General features: G+C 46.8%; 2 protein-coding genes across 3 annotated transcripts; one reads left to right on the plus strand and one right to left on the minus strand.

Moving 5' to 3' along the window:
- Position 1: 1 nt before the first annotated feature.
- Positions 2-6,411, plus strand: zbtb39 (zinc finger and BTB domain containing 39). 2 transcript variants are annotated; one of them, XM_030056492.1, is made up of 4 exons: positions 2-104; positions 1,533-2,832; positions 3,093-3,452; positions 4,411-6,411. In XM_030056492.1, exons 2-4 carry the CDS (start codon positions 1,573-1,575, stop codon positions 5,392-5,394), a joined length of 2,604 nt encoding a protein of 867 aa, XP_029912352.1. In that variant the 5' UTR covers positions 2-104; positions 1,533-1,572; the 3' UTR covers positions 5,395-6,411. The 2 variants fall into 2 exon arrangements, with proteins under 2 accessions (XP_029912352.1, XP_029912353.1); XM_030056493.1 differs by lacking the exon at positions 2-104 and adding an exon at positions 117-385.
- A 1,005-nt stretch (positions 6,412-7,416) lies between these two features.
- On the minus strand, positions 7,417-9,831 carry ackr5 (atypical chemokine receptor 5). Its single transcript, XM_030054867.1, has 2 exons — positions 9,706-9,831; positions 7,417-9,218 (listed from the first exon to the last, which is right to left on the minus strand). Exon 2 carries the CDS (start codon positions 9,213-9,215, stop codon positions 8,112-8,114), a length of 1,104 nt encoding a protein of 367 aa, XP_029910727.1. The 5' UTR covers positions 9,216-9,218; positions 9,706-9,831; the 3' UTR covers positions 7,417-8,111.
- Positions 9,832-10,740: the final 909 nt, after the last annotated feature.

Raw genomic sequence — 10,740 nt, forward strand, 5'->3', positions numbered from 1 at the left:
GCTTTTGTTGACATACGTCACCAATGTGCGACGGCAACCGGAATCCGTTTGAAAAAGGAATAAAAAGAGAAGAGTATTTACAACATACGCACTTCCTTCTATGGGTAAGCGACGTTTCCAACATATCGCAAACGAGCTACATGATCAGAAAGTTGATTTCAGTATCGAAATAAGTGTGCTCAATCGGTGTCATTTATTTAGCTGCCAGAGTTGCCATGATGTGGTTGTAATAAGCGTCTAAGCTAGCCGAGCCAGCGTCTCTCTTTGCTCCTTGTTTGGCTGCTGAGGGATGGAGAGGAGGCTGGGATCCACCTGTGGGGACTTTCTCCTCTCATTTGTAGTCTGGCGTACGTCCCCATGATGTAAATTCAGAGGATAACTCATAGTAAGTGGCGCCAAATTGGTGGTTTTCTGGGAATAGCAGATTTTTGTTTACCTTGGTTGTGATTTTTGTTTATATTGATGAGCTGGAGGTCATAGTTTACCCGCATCTTTGTTGAGCCCTACGTCACCATCAGCCTCTCTGTTCAAGGTAGACATTTGACCGAGTGATACTCCGTAGGTTTTCTAAGGAAGCACAATAAATCATTTTCATATTAAAATGACAAGTAGGGTCTTTATTGTTGTTTTTAAAGGTGTAAAAATATAATATGACAGCTGGCCAGTGTAGCTTGCCCTGCGAAATGGCAGGGCTGCCTGTAATTACAGGGATCTTCCTGTTTGTGAGCTGCACCAGTCACCTGCTCTGACTCATGTGCACGATCCATATTCAGGTGTACTCAGACCTGTCGAAAACACCTTTCTCCCAGCGTTACACATCATAAAATGCATCAGAGAACAGGGAGGAACAAGAATATAATGTGTGTGTATGTGCGTGTCTTGAACACTGGATGCCAGTTAACAGGAGAACTAAATGACAGACGGCAGTAAGCGTTTGAAACATAGTGGCTGGTGAGGTGTGAATGGAGGCAGACTAAGATGGATAAAGGGGTGTGAGGTGTGGACTTAAATAGTTTTGCATTATTTGATTCTGTCGCTGCAGTCTTAACACTGAGTGCTGCCTCAAGCTGTTTCCCCTGAAAGCAGGAAATGAAAGGCAGGCTTAGGGGGAGTAGGTAAATCAGTTATATATTATGCCTCAAGGCTATGTAATGTTTAGTCAGAAGCTGGACTTGATCATGAATGCGTGGATTTGCAGGAAGCCAGTGAAAACACTCTAAATCTGGGGAAATGTGATCATATTTTCTCCTTTGCATCAATGTTCTGGCTGTGTTATAAATAAGATATTCCTGATGTAACTGCTGGAGTGAATTGCAATTGACAATCAGAATCAGAATCACTTTATTTCGCTCTGTACAACATGTACACAAGGAATTTGACCTGGTTAACAGGTGCTGACGCAGGCAAGACATCCTGTGTGACTGCACATTAAACATAAACACAAAACAAGTATTCATCACTCCACCAGGGGAAGTAGCACCGGCCTCATTATGTAAGAGACAAAAGTTGTGTTGTCTTGTCTGTTCTCCCAGTTGGACTGTAGCCAGCGCACCAGGAGCTGCAGCAGCAGGGATGAGGATCCGGCTGCAGGGTCCCGGCCACGCTGCCAGCCTCCTCTCCGAGCTCAACCTCTGCCGCCAATCCCGCAGGTACTGTGATGTGTTCCTGCAGGTGGGCAACCGCACATTTGCAGCACACCGTGCTGTGCTGGCCTGTGCCGGGACATATTTCCGTAACCTCTTCACCCGGGCTCCAGCCTCTTCCACCGCTGCCTTGTCTCTGGAGTTTATCTCCCCAGCCAACTTTGAGAAGGTGCTGACTTTCATCTACACAGGGGAGATCTTGACTGATCTGATAGATGTAGGGGTGCTGTATGAGCTGGCTGAGAGGCTGGGTGTTAGTGAACTGGTGAGGGCCTGCCATGCTACCTTCCCTGACCTGCAGGCCTCTGTGACCGCAAACTGTAAAGCAAACAGTCCCAGGGACCTGGGCCTGGAGTCCAGCATCGTTGCTGCCGCTGCAGCGGCGACTGTCACCGCAGTTTCTGTGTCTGCGTCATCTGTGTGTTCCTCCGCAGCCTCTTGCTCTTCTCTGTCTTCGTCAGCCGGTCCCTCTGCCGCCCCAACTCCTGCTGCCGCCGCTTCACCTCTTTTTCAGGGTAGGACGCCCAGGGGCAGCCATGAGGCCCACACCGAACCGCTGTCTCTGGACGTCAAGGCAGAGGACGTCCAGTCTCACATGGGCTATGGGCAGATGGCAGCAGATAATCAGCTGTCGGGAGGACTTGGTCTTTTAACCAGCAGTCAGAGTGACAGCGAGCTGCCTCCAGGCCCCGTGCTGCAGCTGAAGACGGAGCAGGGTGTAGGGGAACAAGAGGCAGGAGGCAGGGGCAGCTGTGAGGATGGGGATGGACCAATGGTTTGCGGGAACACAGCTCTACCCCAGAGCAGTGCCCCAGTCCAGACTGACAGTTGCTCCTTCCCCGACTCTTCAGCTCAACTGGGAATGGAGACGTGTGTCCCCACCTCGTCCTCAGGAGACCCTGTAGGCAGCCTGCAGGTGGGCGCAGTGGAGGGCGGAGTGGTGGACGTGAGCCAGGACAGCAGGCTGATGTTTGGGGAGGCAGAGGAAGGAGAGAACGAGGAGGAGAGGGATCCTCTGCAGGGGAACGGTGCCATGGAGGGAACGGAGGAGGAGCAGTGGAGGCAGCTAGCGGGGGAGATCATCGAGCTGAGCGATGATGAGAACTACATGGAGGAGGAGGAGGAAGAGGATGACGAAGATGACCTTGTATGTGTGGAAAACGGAGCTGGAGGGAACTCCAGCAGCCAGGTAATTTTTTAAAGATTATTTTTTAATAAGCTTTCTTTTACACTAATGACTGGCCTTTTGAGCACCTATGAGTTTTTAACCTCTTCACTTTGCTTTTGTGTCTTCACACTTTTTCTATGTAGTGCTTTCTTTCATGCTTTCTACTCATTCTCAACGTGTACATTTAGCTGACCCGTTCTTCTGTTTTTCAGCACTGAAGCTCTTCAAATAAAAGCCATTGCCACAGCACAGACATGACAGTGTTTTCTGCACTCTTGCAGGTGTCAGGGAACATGGTGTCATGTAAATCCTGTGCAGTGCCTCTTCCAGCAGATGCCGATGCTCTCAGACGACATGCTGAGACCCATCTGACAGAGCTCGGGGTGTGCAGGGTGTGTGGGGCCTCATTCCCGGACCGCGCTGCCGGCACCACACACGCCCTCTCCCACGTCGGGGTCCAGCTCTTCTCCTGCGACATGTGCCACTTACAGTTCTGTAGCCAAAACAAACTGCTGCGTCACCGCCGCCAGGCAGCCTCCAGCTATACGATACCACAGGGGGCACTTGCTGGTGGCACCCAGAGCCTGGGCTCTGAGCTGCAGTGTGCTGTGTGCACCAAAACCCTTACCAAGGACTTCCAGGTTGGTAAATTGACATGGTTGGAAATTTGCTTTGGGAGTTTTTGTCAACATGAAATAGCTTTTTTAACTGTTTCAGGCTGATTTGATAGATTAACCTGGCAGGAAATGCAGGATAATGTGTTGCACTGAGGCTGCTACAAAATGTTCAACTATACATTTATGCACATAGGTTAAAGTCACTATGAAACAGCATTTTTAGAGCCTCTTGCTTCCTTAATTAGATGTACTTCTTGTCGAACATGCTGTTGAGGTGGGGCTTAAAGCAAAGAGAGATTTTTCAACAGTGTGAACCAGGGAGGGTGCAGTTAGGGTGAGCTTGGATGGAATGAGTGTTTGTTCACCAGAACTGAACATACTGTTTTCCATGATGTGGAAGTGCTGTGATTTTACTGTAAAATAATAATAACAACAACAACAACAACAACAACAACAACAACAACAATAATAATAGTAATAATAATAATCTAAGTTTAGTAAATGCTTTGGCATTTATTGTTAAATAGGTGAATCCTCTGGCATGGAAAATGAGTTGGGAAGTTGAAATTGTCATTTTTATTTAATTGTGACTTTAATACATTTACAGGTTTCCTCTTATTTACCTTGGCATGCATTAAGTTCATTACCACAAGTCCAGGATAATTCCTATTTGTGACATTCAGATGATTCTTTACCCTCAGAACCAGGTGAAACTGGATTCTGTGTGGCCTGGCTCTCCTTTAACAGCCATATCAACATGAACAAAATTTATGTCCTAGTGTAAATCTCACCAAGTGTCAGGCATATGTTCAGGCGTTTGCTGTTTGTATGACTAACACTAGATTTCTCTCGGCCAAAAAATCATCTGATTTTTCACATGGGGAAAAAAATGAAAATATGGACTTATTCTTTAACCAACTGCTTTACCCGCTGCTCGTTGGAGATTCTCACATTTGCTTTTGTGTCTCTTGCTGCCTCCCAGACTGTCAGAGACCACCTGCTGAGCCATGTGTGTCCCCAGAGCCTGAGTTGTGGTGTGTGTCACCTCCCCCAGCTCTCCCTGTGTTCCCTGCTGTGGCACGCCCTCACCCACCTCTCTTTGCCCGTTTACACCTGCCCACACTGTGCCCACAGCTTCCTAGAGCGCCCCCTGCTGGACAGACATATGACTGCACACGCCGAGGAGGCAGCAGCGAAAGAAAGAGAGCGCTCCGCGCTGCGGGCACTCAGAGTCGGGACAGATGGAGTCGGAGGAGGGATCGGGGGGGTGGAGGAGCTGCACTGCTTCCTGTGCCCACAGACGTTCCGCTCCACCTCTGCCTTTCAGTACCACCTCAGCCTGCACACCACTGAGTCCCTGGGGAGCGGCGGCAGTGCCGGGGGCCAGGGATGGCTGGGCAAACGCAAAGCTGACCAGTCTCTGGAGTGCCCCCCTTCCTCCTGCTCTTCTTCCTCTCCACGGGAAGTCGGCAGCCTCGTTAAAATGAGCAACCTAGGTTTGGGCCTGGGAATGGGCTTCAACCTGTCAGATAAGTTTTTACAAGGACCAATATCCAACTTCCCCCCTGGGGTCATGACCAATGGGTGTGCTGGGATGGACGGGGCAGCAGCTGCAGCGGCGGGTGTTCGCGGGAAATGGTACCGGTGTCGCTATTGTGGGAAGCGCTTCGCCCACTCAGGGGAGTTCACCTACCACCTCCGTATCCACACTGGGGAGAAGCCTTACCAGTGCAAGGTGTGTTTACGCTTCTTCCGGGGCCGCTCCACCATGATCTGCCACCTGAAGACACACGCGGGTGCGCTGATGTACCGCTGCACCGTCTGCGGCCTCTACTTCTCCACACTGAAGCTGGTGTCGTCACACATGGAGCTCCACAAGGACCATCTGCCCCCGGATTTCAACATCGAGCAGACCTTCATGTACAACGACCACTCGAAAGAGCCGCTGCCCACCATGGATGCCTGATCTCTTCTGCTGTCTGCCTGGTCTTTGTTTATCTGGTGTCTGTCGCTCCCTGTCTCTTTTTGTCTGACTCCTCCTCAATGTCTGGTTGCTGTGGACCATATATATAATAGACCTAGACTTTTAGAATGTAACAAACATTTCTGTTTTACACGTAGGGTACTGTTGTTCAGTGAACCTCGTTTGAGGTGTAGTCTCTTTGAACAAAGCTAAAGAGAAGCCACATGGTGGCACTGTCTGTTATGTTTTGTGTCTGTGAAAGAGGGAAAGTTGGTGGACTGTCGACTGTCATGCAGTGCTCTGCCTGCAGTATCTATCCAGAACAAGTCTGTAACTTGATAACTAGCATTTCAGGTTAGGTTTTTATCGATCATTACGCTGTAATGAAAGTAGCACCTCATTGTAGCACAGAAAATAATTATTTTATTATATTTGCAGTCACTGTGGAGTGTCATATTGCATATTTTCACAAACTCCAACATTTTCTATATCTCTTCAAATGTTACTACATTTTCCACACCAGGCTTTAATTCTACAACGTAACTAGCCACGTAATGAAGCCTTATCAGTAAATAGAAATTTCGGAATTATTTAGTCTTCCTTAAAGCATTTTTGTTGTATTTTTTACTTTTCATAGCAACATAAAAACATGCTTTTTGAAGATACAGTGAGTTTTGTTGTATCAGCAATGGAGTGGCATCTTTATAAATGCTTTTAGAATATCCTATTTAGTTACACCCTATGATCACTTGATATATCCCACATGCAGTCTTTTTATAAGATGTGAAGTATGAGTATTGTGCTGTAGAAACATGGTACTGAAGTGCCCATCTACAAATTCACATCTGTGATATAGTTGTGTCTTACCTCATATCTATATCTGATGACAATGTAACTATTTATTCTATTTATGCCTTTTTCAATTTCATTTTCAGTGTTTCTAATGTAAGACCTATGACCGTTGGATTTTTTTAAAAAACATTGTTTCTAGTTATTGAAAAGGATTAAATAAATGCCTACAAAAAATATCTTTTTACAGTGTTTTGTCCCTCAAAACCCATTCATCATCAAAATTTCAATGATGAATCTGCAGAAATGCGTTGTATTATGAAGCTGTTGCTTCCAGAGGCTTGTGGCCTTTGCCCTCTCAAACCCCTGGTCTCTTCCTGCTATTGTGCCATCTGTGGCCTGAAACCTAACCCCCTTTTCCCCTTTTCTCCTGGCTTCTTATCACCAAGTCAACAGTGTTAAATGCGGGACATTCCCACTGGTGGCTGGAATGGAAGTAAATGTAATAACCAAAGTCTAACAGCAAGAACCGAGAGCCAATGCAGCTACAGCAAGAAAAAATCAGGTTTCCCTCACATCATGGAAAACCTGGAAATATATTGACTAGATTGCCAGTCATGGAAAACACCTGGAAAATTTGAAAACTTAAAATTCCTCAAAATATTATATTATTAGTGAGCTCCGGAAAATTATAATGTTCAGCTGAGACTGCAAATTCCAGTGTTGTCCTCAGCTCATACTGAACATTTTTAGCCACTGATGCCATGTGTCAGCACTCATGCAGACCAAGCTGTCGTGTTATGGTGTGTTGCTGTGTCACATTTGTGAGGAAGACCACTGATTCATTCATTTTCCAAGCCGTCCATCACAGTAGGGAAGACCAAACAGGTCAAAAACACATAAAACCAACATTTTGATCTACGTGGTGTTTGTGTGGTTGTTGATTTAAAAAAAAAACAAACAAAAAAAACATAATGCACAAACAACATGTAATTTAAGGCTAATTTCACACAGTTTTGAGCTATTTGGCCAATTAGTTCATTTTGAACTATTCTAATCAGACCTGTGAGCTGCAGCTAACATGTACAATAAATGTCAGTGAATATATCCTTGGAACCTGGAAAAAAAAAAAAAAAAGATTCCCTTCAAATAGTGAGAACCAGGCATTTGCATTTGCACATTGCACATTTCTACTCCCTTTTTATATCTATAAATGTTAACACTTGACTCAAGTTGTCCAGATGCAAACAGGGTTGGAGGAAGTTTTATTGCATGTTACAGGAAACCATGTTACAGCACATGTAAACTACAGCAGCATTCGGATAAATAAGCATTTAATAATGTGAGCTACAGTTGATCTGTTCAGTGGTTGTTGGTTATGTGACAAAAGACAATGTTCAAAATCAATTCATTTACATTTCCAGATTTGCACATTGTTTATACGAAGCGGATATAAGGTCCTATCTTGCATTGGACAGACAGAGAGATTTGTTTGCATGCATTCCTGCTTTGTCGCTGGTATTCCTTCCGCCATGAGACCCTAAATGTTTCCATGAGTTCCTGTGGGAGTTTAACAGCTTTGAGGGGGGGAAAAAAATCTTCAAACATTTCCTGTCTTCCTCTGTTTACAACTGTGATATGCCGAATGAAAAAAACAGGAAGTGGATGATGAGAGGAAGGTGTTGGTGAGCCCATCTCTGTTACATGGCAAATGCCACAGAGTCATGGGCAGAAGCAAGGACCAGAGCGAGGTGATAACATCGTACAATCTATGCCTCTGGATTATTCTGAGGCATCAAGAAAAGCTTCAGATTGCCGTTCTATCAACTCTTCCTTCATTTCCATTGTCCCTCATCGCTTACAAAATGTGTCACGCCTGTGTTTGCATACATCTGACAGAAGCCTAACTTATACTTATGCTGGCTGCTTTCTTATGATCCAACATCTGAGTGGCTGGTGCTAACGTCACTCAGCCTGCGCTGCTTCCCCAGCTCTGCCCCGCCTCCGTTGGCAGCGTTGGGCTCGGTCCCTGCTCCTCCCTGGGCCCTGGTCTCTGCAGGGATCTCTCTGGGTATGTAGTTCACCACAGTGTTGAGCAGGTTGTTACGGAAGCTCTTGCTCAGGAAGTTATAGAGAATGGGGTTGGCGATGCAGTGGAAAAGAGAGAAGCATTGCACCAAACTGAATGAGAAGTAGAGGACTTCCACCGTGTTGCAGCTGAAGACAAAGGGATCCAGGTCGTCGATCATCATCAGGAACATCACCAGGTGATAGGGCAGCCAGCACATCAGAAACACCAGCGAGTACACGTGCACCAGCCACACGTCCCGCCGGCCCTGCACATCTGGCGCCGTGCGGACCGCACGGGCAATCAGCACATTGCAGGTGATGATGACTGAGGCGGGCACCAGGAACTGGAAGAGCAGGCAGAGGAACGCCACGGACACAAACCACTCTGTGAAGCTGTACTCAGGCATCATGTAACAGCCCGGCTCGTCCCACTCCAGAAGGTCCACGTGAACGTTCTCTAACAGAGCCAGGAAAAAGGAGAGGAGCCACAGGCCTCCGCAGAGGAGCCAGCGCCGCCGGCCCGCCACAGGAAAGCAGCCCGGAGAGGAGGGCCTGGTCAGGGACAGGTAGCGCTCCAGGGTCATGAAGGCCAGGAAGAAGGAGCTACTGTAGAAGTTGACCACGTAGATAAGGTTTGTGACCTTGCAGAGAAAACGGCCCCACAGCCAAACCCTCTCTATGGTCACCTCCATCATGAAGAAGGGCAGGATCAGAATGACCATCAGGTCCGACAGGCTCACATTAATGATGCAGAATAAGACCCCGCTGGCTGAGTGGCGTCGACGCCAGTTGACCCAGACGACCAGCACGTTCTCCAGCAGACCCACCACGAAGATGAAAAGGTAGAGGAGGAAGAGGGCCATGCGGCGGTAATCTGTGTTGAACTGGATGGTGCACTCGTAGATGAACCACGGCGTGCCATTGTAGAAATCTAATGAGTGGTTGCCGTGCTCTTCTATTGTCATGTTCTGGGGCGAAAAGCAGACGGGAAATGTTTCAGATGTGGATTGAGAGGTTAGATTTACTTGGACGTTAATCTGATTAAGTTTTTCAGACGTTGCATAACCAAAGCACAGGAGGAGGAGGGTGGCAGACATGCTGGGCTGAAATGAAATGTTTCTCAAACATTGTGAGTGGTTTATACCAGAGTCACAGCATGCAATTAGAACGCCATTTCACAGCCTGGAACATGCAAAGAACAGAATATAAATGTCCCACTTGGACGTGCTGTGAGTGCAAGCTTGAAATTTATTCTTGAATAAAGTCATAATTGCTCTACTTGGTCACCATAATTTACAGCAACGCTCTTTGCCATCTCCACCCATCAGCTTAAGGGCCATTAGTAATATGAATCACTTCTGCTTTACAAAATGAAAACTGCTCACAGAATACCATTTGGCAAGATGTAATCATTTGAAACAAATACCAATATTACCAATATTATTATTTTCGTACCTTAATGTTGTGGTCCGTCAAGTGGAAATGATGGCTGATGAAGAGGCAGGGTCCCTCCTGAGGTCTTATTGTCTCCTGGAGCAAGTGGAAAGCTTTCTATCTGTAGCCTGCAGACTCAAGACGATCCTACCAGCTCTGCTGTTTAGAGCTATCTGAGCCATCAGGCAGCCTGGACAGGGAAGAAACTCCCCTCCCTTTTCTCATTAACACACACACAAGCATCAGCGTGCACACACACACACATACAAACACATGCTCCAACAGGACATCCTCACTGAGTAGTGGGGAATGATGCAGGGGAGCAGGAAAGCCCACACAGCTAAACGGGTCTAGGTTTAAAGGACAGACACCCGGGTCTCTCATCACTGTGAGTGAATTACAGCTCTGACGAAAATGTATGCAAACAGCATTGTTTCCCTTGTTTTCCATTTCAGTACTCCTGGGGTGGGGGGGCTTTGTTTAAATGTCAATACTCAAAAAACCACCAAATCTTTCCAACCTTTTCACAATGACTTCAAACCAGATGTTGCAAAGTGAAAATCTGTTTCCCTTCCACTGGTCTTTGCACCTGGAATCCACACTCTATAACACATTCATCCTACCTGTTTAGACAGGTAACTTGCATACATCAGCAAGTGTGTATAAGTGCCATGCAGGCCAGATCATTTGCATCCTCTGAGTGGTGGTGAGTTTCAACAATGAATTACCATTCAGGATCCTGTCAAAGCACTGCATAAATAAAGGCTTGTTGGCACAGCGCAGAAACAGTGAAAACAGCCACTACATTGTAGAGAACAATGCCAGGAAGCCCCTGTGCTGTGTGGCATGGTAATTGACAGGCAGCGCAAAGTGGAGGTAGGAAGTCTGGGGCATGTCAGCCCCACTAAGGAAGGGGCTCTCTTACCCCACAGATACACATCCTCAATCTTACATTTCAACACTATGAGCTGCAGTTTGGCTCACTTTATGCAGTGCAGGTGGTGATAGGACAGACACAGCTTTAATGAACATAAACAATCTGCCTGTTTTTCACTT

Source organism: Myripristis murdjan, chromosome 7 (assembly GCF_902150065.1).
Source record: "Myripristis murdjan chromosome 7, fMyrMur1.1, whole genome shotgun sequence".
Classification (NCBI taxonomy): Eukaryota; Metazoa; Chordata; class Actinopteri; order Holocentriformes; family Holocentridae; genus Myripristis; species Myripristis murdjan.

Coding starts and splice junctions, on each gene's coding strand:
- zbtb39 (XM_030056492.1), top strand. CDS start 1,573: ATGAGGATCCGGCTGCAGGGTCCCGGCCACGCTGCCAGCCTCCTCTCC. Junction 2,833..3,092: donor GAGGGAACTCCAGCAGCCAG/GTAATTTTTTAA, acceptor GCACTCTTGCAG/GTGTCAGGGAACATGGTGTC. Junction 3,453..4,410: donor CCCTTACCAAGGACTTCCAG/GTTGGTAAATTG, acceptor GCTGCCTCCCAG/ACTGTCAGAGACCACCTGCT.
- ackr5 (XM_030054867.1), bottom strand. CDS start 9,215: ATGACAATAGAAGAGCACGGCAACCACTCATTAGATTTCTACAATGGC.